This window comes from Ostrinia nubilalis, chromosome 17, assembly GCF_963855985.1.
Source record: "Ostrinia nubilalis chromosome 17, ilOstNubi1.1, whole genome shotgun sequence".
Taxonomy (NCBI): Eukaryota; Metazoa; Arthropoda; class Insecta; order Lepidoptera; family Crambidae; genus Ostrinia; species Ostrinia nubilalis.
In genome coordinates, this window is record NC_087104.1 from 14,717,584 (window position 1) to 14,734,645 (window position 17,062).

Below are 17,062 nucleotides of genomic sequence, written 5' to 3' on the forward strand. Positions count from 1 at the left end.
CTTTACACATCCTTAAGTAGGCGTTTATTCAGTTTTGTGACTAGATGCAAAATGCCTGCTGTGTGAAAACCCGATAAATAACTGGTGCTTAAGATGACTCGAACAATATTAAATAAACACTAGCACTTTCAAAATAATAATATAAGCCGAATTTTTACAGCTGGATTTATTTCAGTAGGATTCAGGGTCCATTAAATAATACAATTTTGTAATGTAGACTTATCTCTTTATTTTCTAATCCCAAAATAAAAGCTAACAAAGTGTAGATAAAAATATTTAGCTAAAATATAATAATATGGACACGTGCACAGCGTGTACGATAAAATAATGATAATCAGGCACACAAATACAGACTAACGAACACACAATTGACAAAAAGTCACCATTAAAAGCTTATGTTTAATCTTCGAGGGTCAGTGAGAAACTTAGCAGAGTAATATTATGATAATCTTTCCATAGGATTGAAATACGAGTATGCTGTTATTAATTTTAAACCAAAGGATTTAAAGTTAATTTTGCTTGTCTCTCCCCTTTGCTAGAGAGCGAATTGTTAGTTACACATAAGCCCAGCCTCTTCCGAATTACATACTAATTTAAGATAAAATTCAGATTTATACTTTGTACTCATAAAATCCAACGTATTTTTGGAATTCGCTTATTTATTAATAAAATGATATATTGATAACACGTAACCCACTAATTTAAGCTCGACGACAAATAAAAATGTTTATAATATCAGTATTTATGTATGTATAACCACAGCATTCATAATAATTGTCTATGATTGAATAAGATGTGTGTTTATGACCATAGACATATTGTGGCTACCGATCTGCTAGGGAAATGACTATATCTCCACAAATATATTAAAACTATCATAATAATTATGCTAAAATGAAAAATATCTCTTCAAGTGCGTTATTTAATTCTGTTATAACATTAAAATAAACAACATAATCGCAATTAAAATATAATATCTTAAAAAACCTATATTTCTAAATAAATACGGTTAGTGAATATTCGTAATCTTAGTTATTTTGAGTCGTGAAGGAATGTGTATTTGTAAAATGATGATTACGATTCAATCATGAATAAGTCACGTAATATTTTTGAAAATAATTTGGATTCATTAAAGGACATGTATGAATTGAATAATAATATAATTTGGACATGAATGAAACCTAGCCTAGGCTTCTGACAGTAGTAGAGGCGTAACGCTACCACTTCTGTTGTGGTAAAAATAGCAGCAATTGTCATTACGAAAATCACTATAAATCATGTCATTTGATGATTACTATTTACTTGCGTAGATAACCTAAGTAAACTGAGAAAATTATTAATTTTGCAGTGTTGAGAGAGAAAACTCAACTCGCAGACGTCTGTCTATCTCAATAAGTCTCGTTTTAGAATAAAAAATACGCATGCTTTTGTCGAAAATCATTGGTCAAGTCAAAATAAAATAGGACCTACATTCTAATTTCAAATCATGATTTCGGGGTTCCCTGCGGACAGGGGGGGAGGGGAGTGCGCGGGGGAGCGGCGCGCGCGGCCGCCTCACTTCGTCGCCAGGAACATTATGAGGCTGCAAACAAACATACATTTGTTTAAACCTAATATTTTAACCGAAAGTTATGATGACTAGATAGGCAGTCTTTCAAAATGAGGTAAATAGCTTGCTTTCAAAACAATAGGTTATTCAATTATCAAACAATTAGTGACATCATAGGTCTTTACTCTTTAGTAAATATTTTATGCTCTTTTACACCTGTTTTGAGGCGGTAACTGCACGGTTACGGTTTGATTTAATAGTGCCTCTTTAAAATCTAAAGCCTCGTATCCAGTTGAGCATGCTCAGGCGCAGGAGCGGCTCATTCAGTCGAGCCACTCGTGCGGAGACGCCCGAGCACGCACGGCTCGCATCTCGTTAAGTCGCTCAAGTGGAGACTCGAGCGACTTAACCAAATGAGTTGCTCATTCGCCTGAGCATGCTCAAGTGAATTCAGACTTCAGGGGAATCGCGTTTGATGTCACATCAATTGATCAGAAATGGGTACAACAATCGGTACATGATGGCGACACTGTAGTCGTTTAAATTTCAAAACAGCGTGGGACGTCCATCCACAAGGTGGACCGACGCCATCGTAAAGGTAGCAGGGAAGCGCTGGACGCAGGCCGCTACCAATCGATCAACATGGAAAGCATTGGGGGAGGCCTATGTTCAGCAGTGGACGTCCTGTGGCTGAACTGATGAGCAACCTCACCGGAACTGTATGGCCTTGTTGAGCAGCAGGCGGTTGGCGTCGGCGGGGTCGGCGAGCGGCAGCGGCAGCGGCGGCGCGTCGGGCGCGTCGTCGCTGAAGGCGTGTGTTTGTACTGTGCGGGAATCGAACCCGCTACCTCCGGAATAGTAGTCCGTTTCGTACACCAAACGGCCGACTACATATTGAACAACAGGTGTGCAATGAGCGCGGAACTCACCGGAACTGTATGGCCTTGTTGAGCAGCAGACGGTTGGCGTCGGCGGGGTCGGCGAGCGGCAGCGGCAGCGGCGGCGCGTCGGGCGCGTCGTCGCTGAAGGCGTGTGTTTGTACTGTGCGGGAATCGAACCCGCTACCTCCGGAATAGTAGTCCGTTTCGTACACCAAACGGCCGACTACATATTGAACAACAGGTGTGCAATGAGCGCGGAACTCACCGGAACTGTATGGCCTTGTTGAGCAGCAGACGGTTGGCGTCGGCGGGGTCGGCGAGCGGCAGCGGCAGCGGCGGCGCGTCGGGCGCGTCGTCGCTGAAGGCGTGTGTTTGTACTGTGCGGGAATCGAACCCGCTACCTCCGGAATAGTAGTCCGTTTCGTACACCAAACGGCCGACTACATATTGAACAACAGGTGTGCAATGAGCGCGGAACTCACCGGAACTGTATGGCCTTGTTGAGCAGCAGACGGTTGGCGTCGGCGGGGTCGGCGAGCGGCAGCGGCAGCGGCGGCGCGTCGGGCGCGTCGTCGCTGAAGGCGTATGTTTGTACTGTGCGGGAATCGAACCCGCTACCTTCGGAAAGTAGTCCGTTTCGAACCACTACACCAAACGGCCGTCCAAATATTGAACAACAGGTGTGCAATGAGCGCGGAACTCACCGGAACTGTATGGCCTTGTTGAGCAGCAGGCGGTTGGCGTCGGCGGGGTCGGCGAGCGGCAGCGGCAGCGGCGGCGCGTCGGGCGCGTCGTCGCTGAAGGCGTGCGCGAGCGCGCGCGGCGTGCAGGCCGCCTCGCCGTACGGGCCGCGCAGCCACAGCCACTGCAGCGGCAGCGGGCTGCTCGGCTTGCTCTTCAGGATTATCTGCAAGGCACAAACGACAGCGTGGGTTTGGGCATCTCTGTAAAGCCTGGTCCGTGAGCACGTAGAATCCCGTCCAATGACCCCAAGCTACCCATCCTTATCGCTCGCGCGTAATTATATTGCTGTCGCGACTGTGCGACGGGCGCCCGCAGTGAGTGTGCGAGCGCGACAGCAACATAATTACGCGCGAGCGATAGGGATGGGTAGCTTGGGGTCATTGGACGGGATTCTACGTGCTCACGGACCAGGCTTTAGAAGTGAATCCTATCTTGGCTTGCCCTTTATGATTATCTGCAAGGTTCAACAATCAAACGATGACGTTGTGACCGAGGCTCTGGTTGGTCATATTGATCGACTGTAGAAGTGAATCCTATCTAGGCTTGCTCTTGAACATTATCTGCGAGTTACAAGCGACGTGGGTTACCGAGGTTCTGGTCATCTCTATCGACTGTAAGAGTTAATCCTATCTAGGCTTGCCCTTTAGGATTATCTACAAGGTTTGATTGTTGATAAAACGACGACGTTGTAACCGAGGCTCTGGTTGGTCATATAGATCGACTGTAGAAGTGAATCCTATCTAGGCTTGCTCTTGAGGATTATCTGCAAGACACAAACGACGTGGGTTACCGAGGCTCTGGTCGTCTCTATCGACTGTAGAAGTGAATCCTATCTAGGCTTGCCCTTTAGGATTATCTGCAAGGTTTGATTGTTGATCAAACGACGACGTTGTGACCGAGGCTCTGGTTGGTCATATAGATCTATCGACTGTAGGAGTGAATCCTATCTAGGCTTGCTCTTGAGGATTATCTGCAAGGCACAAATGACGAGGTGGATTGGGCGGCCTTTATCGTTTCACCATCATCATCAGGACATCCACTGCTGAACGTAGACCTCCCCCGATGATTTCCATATCGCCCGGTTGGTAGCGACCTGCACGTAGTGTCGTCTGTCCACTTGTGAGTCTTTATCGCTTGAAGAGTGAATCCTGAAGGTCGAGTAATCCTGGAGTCTATCCCCAGGACTACTCACTTCTTGGACGCAGGACCTTTTACTAGTTAGGTTTCGTTTCATTGGAGCTCGCACTGTATAGTTCCAAAATACTGAACTGTCCTATCCATGACATTGACAGCGGGGCGCCACCGTCAATACCGGATCGCTGGTTCCGATTTTTACCATGTTGGAAACCATATAGTTGAACGATGGTAGCGCCCCCCTGTCATTGAGTTTGGTGGGACAGTTCAGCGTGGGTCATCTATAGCAAGGAGCTGTACAAAAGATGCAGTGGTGGGAAGAAAGAAAAACTTCCATGTAAAATTGAATACAGGCAGAACACGTAGTTAACGTTATTGACGAATCGAAACGTAGACAGACAGAAACACTTTATTGCACACCACACAAAATTAGAAACTGTTAGGTAAGGCAAAGTGTAGGTAAACTATTCATTTCATTGTCTACAATGCCAGTGCCAGCAGACAGCGTGACCAATGACCCGCACTGTCACAATTCTAACCTAAACATAACTGCAACTGCTTTTTTTTGGGTAAATTACGTAAGTATTAACTATTCGTTAGATTTCGTAATGACTAAAAATAAATAGTAATTTTTGGTATGCAAAAAACGGTTATGTATTAACTTTATGGTTAGGATCGCCACAATAGTCCAGCGATCGACAGAGATGCTAAAATCGGTGTGCTATGGTCGCTTTACTTCGTAACTATGCAAGCCTTTAAATATCACCTTTAAAAATAAATTCAAGAAAAGAGTAACAAGACGAGTCTGTCTTTGTAGGAAGTAAATACTGGAATAAGGACAAAATTGTCATTAAGGCGATTAGAGTCCTCAATGACCTTGGGCGTTTGACCTTCACGCCGCGAGCAACACCCGCGTACCCCGCACCAAAAACTCCGATTTGACACCGATCAAAAATACACAGGCATAGGTAGATACAGAATAGAAGCTCTTTCTTCATACATTACTGCCTATTATTTTAAACTTAAATTGATGAACCTCGATGTCGGTGTCATTTAACTCAGGCGTAAAGGTATTTAATAAAAATAACAAAATCCATGAACATTTTGTACGGGATAAAATTTTATTTTATTTTTCATAAATTTTCTAATGCTTTTGTCGGTTCAGTCGTTCTCGAAATTTGAACAAACCCGACTTTATTACAAGCTTTTATTTAGCTTGCAATTTATGATGTATGTAGGTAATTACATAAATGTTTGTTCGGGTGGAATCTTGCAAGCTGAATTAGTTGCAACTTGCAAGCTGAATTAGTTGCAAGCTGAATTAGTTAGACCAACTTCCTGACGACAACTAGGCTAGATGACAAAATTTCAATTATTTGTCCGCCAGACAGATAATTAGAAAATATTAGACTCAAATTTTTTATTTTCTTTCATAATTAAATAATAACAGTGCTACATCGAGTTGAAATGGCGCGATACGCCACGCTTGAGTAGAATTTTTACTCAAATGTGACGTCACGCGACATTTCAACTCAATATAATACTGTAATTATTCGATTATGGAAAAAATTAAAAAATGTGAGTCTAATATTTTCTAATTATCTGTCTGACGGACTAAATAGAATTTCGATTTCATTACCCAGTCATCATCCCTATTGGAACGCATTAGTACCTACCTAGTATTGTCTATGGCCTAAAAAAGCAAATGTTTCTGCTTTTGTCTATCACTTATGAAGAATAAACTGAAAATGTATTTGTCTTTTTATTAGAAATCCTTCATCAATTGATTGAGTTCAAATTTCGGATATACATGTAATTCAATGCAATATTGTGATGACATGGAGCTGATCTGATGGTAGAGCTGGAATGCCAGTGGCCCCATAGCAACTCCGGGAATAAACGATTCCATCGAGTTTAGGCTCGTTTGATTTGTATTTATTTATTATTATACCTAAATAATTTCATTACAATTTTCTAAAAATGCACAAAAACTTAAAAATCTTGAAAACGGTGATATTTTTACTGGGGTCAAAATTGGACGTTAGGGAGACCATGGCGAGGCCTATCGATGGTTGAAGGGTTATCCATTGTGTTTGGGACACCCTGTATAAGCAAGTACCTAATGTTATGTAAGTAGGTACGCTACTTTGAAAATCATGAGTCTTCAATTCTCTAAGGGAAACTGCAGGGTCTGATGATGGAGCTGGAATGTGGCCATAGGAATAGGCTAGTTTCTTTAAAAAATACTTTTGGTCCGTCAATTTTACATTATCAAAAAATATTGGACACAGGATATTTTTATTTTTCAATTAAACAAGTATAATTACGAAGATAATGATGCGATGAAATTCCGCGTGACGACACAAATCGTCACATTTTTAAGCATGCCTTGACGTCATGTGCCTCATCTTCTGAACTTTGGTGCGCTTCATCTCTTTAAATTTTCATAAGTTTAAAAAAGTGAAAAATACATTTAGAGATTTTTTTTGGTAAGTTCACCGACGGTCTTATTCAAACTCTTGCTACTTTCTTGCTTTATCCACGAAACATCCCTATTCTTCGAAATTATTACGATCTACAAACGGAAAATCTCTGCTACTACGCCGCAGTAAATTCCCCATCATAAATAAAAAGATTTTTTTTAAAACAAGCTCTTACTACGTTTCATGGTTTGGTAATTTAGGGAAGTTTATTTGCACTTAACATGAAAAATATGGTATCAATGTACTGAGTACCTATGCACCTTCAGTGGCAACAACAAGGTCTACTGGGTACCTATAGTCTACTAAAGGCATGAAATAGATTAATTTCACTAAAAATTAAAACCAACTCCAAAACGAATCACCAAAAGGTAGGACACCGACACCGACTCCGAAAATGGCTAATTTTGTAATCAGTATCCAAATTTTTAATAAGCTCTATAGAACAATTCAATACCACTTTATCTTAATTTTTTTTAATGTGACAGGAGGCAAACGAGCAAACGGATCACCTGTTGGTAAATGATTACCGTCACCCATAGACACCCGCAGACCCAGGGGCGTTACAGGTGTTATTTTTAATTGTGGTATTTTCGCGAAGAAACATATTTAAAATCTAATTCTAATAAGTATGAAAAATATAAATTGTTTTCTTCACGTAAATCGATTAAGTTACAGATTCTGACTAGCTCCTAATTTGGATACTGATTGCAAAGGCCTAGTAAATAAATAACGTAATAATTTTTCTACTTGTATTTATCTAGTGCAGTTGTTTTGGAGTCAATTATAGTTTTTTACACTAATAGATTCTATTCAGGTAGAAAATAGCGTCTGAGCGCGTCATAATTCAATTGTATTGTCTGACTGCACGTACTCTATGAACAATTCTGACATAAAATCTATTGTCGAACAAAAGCTGGGTTGCACCATCTTACTTCAACTTTGACAAGCGTCAAAAGTCTGTCTAACTCCATACAAAAAACACCGGTTATCGCCAAAGCTACGGTCAAAGTTAGGTCACGTCAGGTGGTGCAACTAAGCCAAAGAAAAAAATCATTTTGATCGCTAATGTCAGTTTGTAGCGAGTGACACAACCTCCCCGTCTGAAGGCCAGCGGCCGACTGCCGCCCGCACCCCGCGAAGGCCCCCTCAACAGCAAAACGTTCGGAATTTATTAAAAGTAAAATTTATGAATGAAAGTAATGTTCGATTGAAAAACGCAACGTGTCATTTAAAGATTAAAGAATTCCCAATCTATTCGTGCAAAAATCTTTTAAATTAACATAGCCGTTTTGGAGGAGTAGGGAATTTAAGTAAAAAATCGATGTCCCGTATTTATTTTTTTAATCCAAAACAAAGAGACGTAGCGAAGATTCAAACGTCACAAATGTAGTCCTTGAACTGTTGTATAACATATATTTTTTTCAACTATTTCTGTCCAGCAGTAAAAGAGGAGTAGGCTTTACAAAATGCCCATTTGGCGCGGATTGAGGACACTAATCGCCTTAACAGAATCGTACTGACCTGGTAAGTGATCTCTCGCTCGGAGCTCTGCGTGGGGTCGCGCTGGTTTTTGTTGACGAAGGCCTTGACCACCCACTGGTGGCCGAAGGCCGTGAAGCGCGAGGTCTCGTAGTACAGCTTGTGCACGTACTCCTCGGTGCGGTACGGCTTTAGCTGCAGGTCTGCAAGGATAAGAGCAAGCTTAGATACAGGCGTACTCGTACTCCTCACGCAATCCACACATAATATAATTTCTACAAAATCTTCACTCACTCTTTTAGAGTATGTGCCATGAACGATGAAGGCCATAAAATACTGTTGAACTATAGCTGCTATAAAATACTGTTCGTTCGTGTTTAAGCCAAATGACGTCCACAGCTGGACAAAGACCTCCCCCAAAGATTCCCATATCGACCGATCCTACGCTGCCCTCATCCAGGTACTTCAGGGATAGAAGACGTAGTGTGGGCAGGCCAGGCTCTCCACTAGGTGGACCGACGATCTGGTTGAAGGTCGCGGGAAGTTGTTCGATGCAGGTTACAGCTAGAAATACCGTTGAAGACCTAAAATTATCAAAATTTGGGTCAGACTAAAACAGATCAGCTGATTTTTTAGTGATATAGGTACACCTTGTAGAGATTCTGTAACACTAAGGCATAACAGGAGAATCGTCCGATTGATATTGTAATTTGAGTCTGCTCTGCACTAGGCTTTTGATCTAACTCTATCAATATCATTATAATTGAATAAAAGGAAAGTGGACCAGCCAACGCAAACGTGACGAAAGTCGTTGAGTGTTGACCTTTAAACTGATTTTGTTTAGCTATTGACACAGAAAGAGAAAGTTGATAGTCTGATTCTGAACTAATATGTACAGTCGTTAAATTGCATCTTGTTACTTTTATCATCGCGTAAGACGCAGTTGTAGATAAGAATATCAAAAGTCACTCAGTGATTCACCCACTCACTATTCTATCTCTATGCATTTTAATAGCCTATTCATGTATAACTACATAAACAGATAAAGGTCAGAATCAATTAGCGTTAATTGGTGGCAACATTTAGTAGGTAATTACGAATTTTGAATACTCGAAGTTCATGTAGTAATTTCTGCCTTTTAGCATTTCTTCTTTTTATAAATTCGAGGAATGTAAACCTAAGCTAATATTGGTTTTTTTTTCTGGATTGGCGAGTGTAGTCTCTCATCAACAGATGTCAGAAAGCTCTTACCAACGAACACACCACAGTTGCCGTCAAGCCCCGAGATCTGTTGACAGATCTTTTCCTGCACCATGGCCGCCGCGGTTCTCGGCCAGCCGCGCGGCGACGGGCTCTCGCTGAACTCTTGAACATTGAACATACGATCATATAGGGCCACTTCCGATTCCCATTCATTTATTATAAACCAGTCATTTAAAAAAATAATTTTGAAATCATTTCTCCAATATTTTTCAATGGTAACACTGATATTCATGCAGATGTTAATTCGGATGCATCAATTTTGAAATTTTACCCTCAACCAAAATTTTAAATCTTGAAATTGCCCTTTACGAACGCATGCTCAATGTCAAGGTCTCCCTTCATGCTCTACATATACCTAACTGGTGGCACGGAATGGAAGTCCACTTTGACCACTACTACCACAAACACTCACCGTTGTTTCGGGACATTCTGGTACTTGTTACAAAGTTACAAACATATGGGATGAAAGTTTTAGATGTGATGATCACTTACCGTTAAATGCAATCTTCTTGCACCAGAGTTGCTGGGATCAGTAGGCAGGATACTTAAAGGAGGATTAACTCATTTTCACCCCTGTTGATGGCTGGGAAAATGCTAGAGGAGGCTTCTATCCAGCCATGGAGGTCTTTAGGTCAATCGGTGCCTGTGACAAACCTCTCACAGCGAGGTTTGTCAAACAGTCGGTTTTCGGCTGCGAAGTGAACTCACCATTGAAGGTAATCTTCTTGTAGAACAACAGATCAAGGCATGGAAGTCTTTCGGCTGCAAAGTAGACTCACCATTGAAGGTGATCTTCTTGTAGAACAACAGGTCAAGGCATGGAAGTCTTTCGGCTGCAAAGTAGACTCACCATTGAAGGTGATCTTCTTGTAGAACAACAGGTCAAGGCATGGAAGTCTTTCGGCTGCAAAGTAGACTCACCATTGAAGGTGATCTTCTTGTAGAACAATAGGTCAAGGCATGGAAGTCTTTCGGCTGCAAAGTAGACTCACCATTGAAGGTGATCTTCTTGTAGAACAACAGGTCAAGGCATGGAGGTCTTTCGGCTGCAAAGTAGACTCACCATTGAAGGTGATCTTCTCATACGAAAGCAGGTCGAGCAGCTGCGTGTAGACGGCGGCGTGGTCCTTGGCGCGGCGCTCGCGCTCGGCCAGCACGTCGGCCACGTCGGCGGCGGGCTTGCGCGGGTGCGCGCACGCCGCCTCGTGCGCGCCCGCCTCGTGCGCCGCGCCGCGCCACGGGCAGCCGATGCACTCGTAGCGGCAACCAGTCAGCCTGCACACCGACGCTAGTTCAGTACCAGTGGCAACCGATACACGAGAAGGGGCATGTCGTGGAGCCTATCACAAGCTATAGGCAGGCTAAACTCTAATCTCTTAGCGTGGATTAGCGGTGAGGTGCGCTGAATTTTGTCAGTGTGTGCGTGCGCGCCGCATACGTATTGGCGCGCGCTCACATACAAACCGCGCTCGGTGCGTTTCTATGAAGATGACCTACTCATTTGTATTTACTCTGCTTTAGGCCAGCAGTTCTTAAGAGCGTTTTAAATATGAGAGGTTCGTTCAATAGTAAGTGGAAAACCCCACGTTATTTTTGAAGACCCTATGTAATTACGTAGATAATTTCCTTTACCCCCACTATTCCGAACTGTTAATAAATTAAGATCAAATTCCTCGTCGCCACCTGTTAATAGCTTAGTTTGTTATTAATATGTATTATCTGATAACAATGTTAGGCAAATCGCTTTTGTTAGTAATCGCAGATGAGTTTGGTTCGCGTCGCGGCAGGCGTTAGTAGCGGCACGCACCTGCGGAAGGCGCGGCGCGCGCGCGGCGGCGGCGCGGACACGAGGTACGCACGCCGCAACGCGCCGGCGCACAGCGCGTACAGCGCCGCCGCCACGCGAACCAAACTCTCCACGCAGCGCCTCCGCAGAGGCGCCGACACTACGATTTGCGCGAACTTGTAATCCCTGAGGAGAACGGAACTGTCAGTCGACTGCGGGAGGCACTGATACCCATTGTAAGAATCAGCGGGGCCCATCTAAAATCACGAAACCGATATCAAGTGTCTTTTCAAATTACAATCTGCCGGCCAATAAAATCTCTAGCAAATGTGAGACAACTCCTCGCAAGGATATCGAGATAAAAAAAAGATGCTTTTATTTGCTATCTTTAGCCCAAAAAAATATTTTTAACCTACCTAAATCGATAACGTCATGAGATAAATAATGTACAAAGTTCAGTACAATTTAACCGCCGCTTCTTATCGCTCCGTAAACTTTACTGTTTTTGCTTTATCTGCCTTTGTTTTAAATAAAACTGCATACTTCGCTTGATGTGCCTTTGTTTAAATAAAGATGCATTTAAAAACAGGATGTCAAGCACATAAAATTCTTCGGTGCCCTAGTTGAGATGCGGCATGGAGAAATGGTAGCAGAGTAAAAAAGATACTTTTTTCTTAGAAACGTAACTGTTTTCAGGATATGAAAAGTTATCTAAATCTGGCTCGAAGGACCATTTTGCAGGATAGCAAAACTTTTGGTTTAAGCAATCAATACAAGGTTGTGCTCCCGGGGCTGGAATGTTCGGAGGCGTAGAGGTAAAGGCTTATTTCGCATCGATGTGGGTAAAGGTTCGGCCAAACCAACGCGATCAGCCGGCGTGCAGCAATGGCGATCAACGCATTTAAGTCTGGTCGCCATCGCTGCACGCTGGATGATCGCGTGTGATCGCGTTGGTTTGGTCAAACCTTTAAGCATATCGCACTGCTGAAGAAAACCCAACTCACCTATCCTCGCAAGTTTTGTCCTCGTGATGCTGCAGCGAGTGGCGCGGGAACATCTGCGTGCAGTACTTGCACTCGGACGGCAGCTCCGAGACCGTCTTCTCGACAGCCAGGTTGCGCGACGCCAGCGTCTTGGAGATGTCCACGCGGCAGTTGGGGCACGTGGCCGACTCGTCGCGCAGGCGCGCGTCCGCCAGCAAGTGATTGAAGCACGGGGCGCACATAAGGTGGCCATTGCTACACTGAAATCGGAAACAACGTTCAGACGACGCAACGGTGGCGTGTCCTCGATGACGCTTGGACACATATTAACATTCTGTGATCAAAGTGACACTAAAACTCTAACCCTGCTTACGAATTACATTCTAATTAACAAAATACTGGAAATATCAACAGTAACTCAATTGAAGCGTTTAGATGACTGCAAGGACTAAAAAACATTAAATTAACTGCAAAATAGGTGATGTGACTGCATTAAAATTGTTTAGGTAAATGTTGATATGTGTCAGTGCATCACTCTGTAAGACAAAGACAACGTTATGGTGTGTGCGGTCTACCTCAGCCCCTCATCGGTTGTGGCTCCTGTAAACAAACTACACAATATGCTGGAACAGAAAGAAATCATATTTAATGGCATGTGAAGAGAAATGTTTATGCTTTATGTTCAAAACATGCAGTTATCATTGCTTCATCTTCTTTTAAGTGCAAACCTTTAAATTAACTCAAATTACTGTAGGTACTCTTTCTGGTATTAAGTGCTTTGATAAATATTTGTGATACTAAATTTTAACATTTAAAATTATGTATTAAGGATGAAAAAAAGTATATTATCTGACATCTAAACCTATAATGGAATATGTAATTAATGATTGAAATATTAATTGGCAAAGTGATAACTGAATTTGAGAAATGTTCTTTGTTCTTTATAGTTAGGAAAGGGAGTTTGAGGGGAGATCTGAATAAAGAAAGAACTACATCTCTGAAACATTTCTTTATTAACGCGAAATGTTACAAGAGTCATACAGGCTATATTAAATTACTACAAATCATACAAACTAGGCTATCCTATACAATATCACAGGTGCTTAGTACAATGCTCCAATGTCGACAATACATAAGTATCAGTACACAATAGATCACTATATCATCCACATACATTACAAGTAGGCAATAGACACAGTTCCTACTACACAGTACCTAGCATCAGCCACAACAACAGAGGCCATGAACAATGAGATATCCACACTGTACAATAGTAAAGTTACACTTATGTTATTCAGTGACGCCCGAGATTGGATTTGATTGAAGTGACAAGCACGTCGTGTGGGCGTCTGCACGACGCACTTATGGGTTTCGCAAGCTGCGCTCTAGCTAGGTAGAGTTTAGCTTGTTACGTAATTTAAAGAAATTAAGTCAAAACAGCTGATTCGCGCATTTTTCGTGATCAGCTGTTTTAAAATACCTGAAACACGGCCGCTGGAGGCAGGTCGAGGCACACTGTGCAGCACAGGATGCCCCCGAGCCTGTGCTCGAGCTTTTCAGTGGTTTCTTTGTCAGCGAGCTTACGCTTCTTCAACAATGGCCCTTCGTCCTCTTTTGCGTCGCATTCGACAGCGGGCTCGCTGGACGAGGGCACAGGCTCGCTCTCGGGAGCTTCAGCCATTGCGCGAAAATCAAATTAGCAAAACACAGACAAATATGACAGATCAACGCTACAAAGGCGATTGACGACTGATAAAAACAAACCAAATTTGGAATAGACGACAACAACACAACAAAGAGAAAAATTATAGTGATGGGCGATATAGGCTTAGTGTTTTTTCAATCGTTATCGTATATTCAATTACACTCGTATAAAATGTCACTTGATAAAATTAAACGAACTGTCCCGTTATAAGGACTTAAAAACGAATGGAACGCTTCTCATACGGTTTTTAACCGAATCAAAAACTCGTAACGAAACCCCAATCAATTAATTATCGAGTTGTTTTGATCGCTTACCGATTTAAAAGACCTTGAGCAACCAGCACCCAGTGGAGAGTACTAAAGTGATTATGGAGAAATCAGTCAGTTCTAGATAAAGAAATCTATTTTTCTTATTCGGTGCCTACCTAAAAGAATCGAGTGAAGTCACATCACTATAGATATTTTTTTAAACAGCGCCATCTAGTCCTGAACTCCCAAATTATGCAAAGCTTGTAGCAGCAAAAAAGGTTGTGGCTATAGATTTAAAATAATTTAATAAAAATATGTTTTGTATTTGATTTGAATCAGTGTTTTAAAAAATATTTTATTTTATCTTACTTTATGGGGTTGATTGAATAGCTTAGTACAACATAAAAATCAAAGAAACATTTATGAATACCAAATTATATATTAAATTAAATTTATTTGTTGTAATTTTAATTGAATATGTACACTGCACACTGTTCAAAAACACCACATTACAAAATTCGTCTGTAGAAGTCACACTCAGCTCTTGTGCTTGAGAAAAAAATACTTTTATGGCTTAACTTTCTCATAAGCCTTGGTTTCAAGTCACATCTTAGTTTTCTTAGGGAGAGATCCAAAGGCAGAGATGACGGTGCTCTTGGTGCCCGTGACGTTGCTGGTGAGCGGCTGCTGCAGCAGGCCGGGCTGCTTGATGGCGGGCTTGGTGCCCACGTTCGGCGCAGCCTGGTCCCACTTAGACTTTCTTTTTTTCTCATCATCACTTTCTGGTTTCTTTGCAACACCTGTTATAAAATCAATCTTAGATAATTTATCTTTCTTTTCCTTTTCTCTCCTATCCATTTCAAATTTTTGTACTCGCGACAATTCATCATAATATGATTCTTTACCCCATTTCAGCGGGTCATATATTTCAGGAGGATAGTTAGTGTCTAGCTCGTTTATATCACAAAATTGAATTAGTTTCTCATAAATACTGGGATTCCTAAAGTTCTTTTTGTCTTGAATTATTCTATTCATGTCTAGGCCTTCGCTCAACATGCGACTGTAGAACTTGGCTATGGATTCCTGCAGTTCCTTGGGGCACTTGCCCGGCGGCTCCGGCGGTATGCTGACGCCGTCCTGCGAGTCGTCGGGGTCCGAGCGCGGGATGGCTTCATCGGTATCGGTTTCCATTGACAAACGTCGCATATCATCTTGATCTTCAGCGTTCGGCGACAACTGCTCTTCATCCGAAACTATGGTGTCATCTACATATGAAACCAGGCGCCTTTTGGGAGACGGTGGTGCAGATGAAGATTTAGTGCCTTCCTCAGCCTTTTTTGGACTGACGGGCGCAGAATGGACAACTTTTGGATCCTCTTTTTCAGGTGTCTGTTCATCAACAATGCTTTCCTCTCCCTCGGAGTCTGTGTAGGTAGCTGTAAGTGATGCTAAGGCTTGAGATGTCATTTTGGGAATTTCTTGCGACTCAGTCTCGGTTTATTGGTTATTCACTAATAATATTATTGAATTTTTATCAGAAATCAAAATTCCGTAAAATTGGTACACTGACAACATAGTCTATGACTGACAACCACCAGTGTTGCCAGTTGGGTCTAGTCAGAAATTACCAGAAATATAAAAAAAAGTTACCTTTTTGAATAAAAAGTAACCGATGTTATGTAAGGTAACCGGTGCGGAGCGATGATTGTGTAAGGTTGTTCCTGGATGGAAAATGAATACAATTGATAATCTAAATTCGAAAAGTGACCAGTCGTATAAAAACGTTTCATGGATTTGCGTTTTATTATCGAAAAACATTCGCTAAAACTCATTTTTTTTAACAAATAATAAATCAAATTAAGTTTAAATGCACTTTATGACATAATTTTTAAATTGTCACTAGAGATGGGTTTCCACCCGGGTAAAAACCCACATGAGGGTAAAAACCCAATAAAAACCCGTTTCATTCCACCCGTGGGTGTTTACACCGGGTGAAAACAAATAATTTTATAATTATTTCAATTGGTATCTTTTCTTTATTTTTATTGAATTTTTCTCATTTAAGTTTATTGATTAATAAGTAATAAGTCAAATTTAACACTAATATGCATTTATATCGTGGCCAAATCGTAAAATTGATCACGTTATGATGATGTGACCAATTATTTTATAAAATGGTGTTATTTCAAGAATCGTTGAACCGATTTAGAAGAAATTTAGTAGGAATACAATAATTTGTGATCATGGCAAGGACATGGAGGGGGGGGATGCCAAAGATGCCAAACTCTCTCTTTGATGACATTACGGTATAAAGTTACAAATAACAACACCAACTACAAAGTACTTCTGCTTAAAAACTTGAAATCGAACCGCCCTTCCGCCACTGTAACGCATTGTAACGTTTTTCAAGACCTCCTCTCCCCCCAGATTGCATTACGTAACACTAGAATGCCCCCTTAGCAACAAATACCACTTCTCACTTTAAAAAAAAGCTTTTTTTGTTTTCACCCACCAGAATGGGTGATAATGGGTAAAAACCGGGTTTTTACCCAAATCACCCGGTTTTAACCCAATCGGGTGAAATGGGTTTTTACCCACTACCCATCTCTAATTGTCACTATTAATATTTTTTACTAATAACCTGTAAAAGTTAATTCTACAATTTCTGAAAAATCACCTAAAAGTAACCTTCTGGCAACACTGACAACCACAGATGATGCTGTCAACCACATGTCAAATAAAACTGACTTTTAATATTCCGTTCTAAAATGAATTATGTTCAATTTCATCGAATATTTTTATTATAA

The 17,062-nt window shown here is 41.5% G+C and overlaps 2 protein-coding genes across 3 annotated transcripts; both read right to left on the minus strand.

The window, feature by feature from the left end:
- Positions 1–204: 204 nt before the first annotated feature.
- On the minus strand, positions 205–14,112 carry LOC135080128 (zinc finger TRAF-type-containing protein 1 homolog). Of its 2 annotated transcripts, XM_063974815.1 has the most exons (6): positions 13,783–14,112; positions 12,324–12,562; positions 10,597–10,808; positions 8,313–8,473; positions 2,479–3,337; positions 205–1,582 (listed from the first exon to the last, which is right to left on the minus strand). In XM_063974815.1, exons 1-5 carry the CDS (start codon positions 13,981–13,983, stop codon positions 3,131–3,133), a joined length of 1,020 nt encoding a protein of 339 aa, XP_063830885.1. In that variant the 5' UTR covers positions 13,984–14,112; the 3' UTR covers positions 205–1,582; positions 2,479–3,130. The 2 variants fall into 2 exon arrangements, with proteins under 2 accessions (XP_063830885.1, XP_063830886.1); XM_063974816.1 differs by lacking the exons at positions 205–1,582; positions 2,479–3,337 and adding an exon at positions 3,601–4,144.
- Positions 14,113–14,674: 562 nt separating this feature from the next.
- Positions 14,675–15,834, minus strand: LOC135079764 (SAP30-binding protein). Its single transcript, XM_063974369.1, has one exon. It carries the CDS (start codon positions 15,720–15,722, stop codon positions 14,859–14,861), a length of 864 nt encoding a protein of 287 aa, XP_063830439.1. The 5' UTR covers positions 15,723–15,834; the 3' UTR covers positions 14,675–14,858.
- Positions 15,835–17,062: the final 1,228 nt, after the last annotated feature.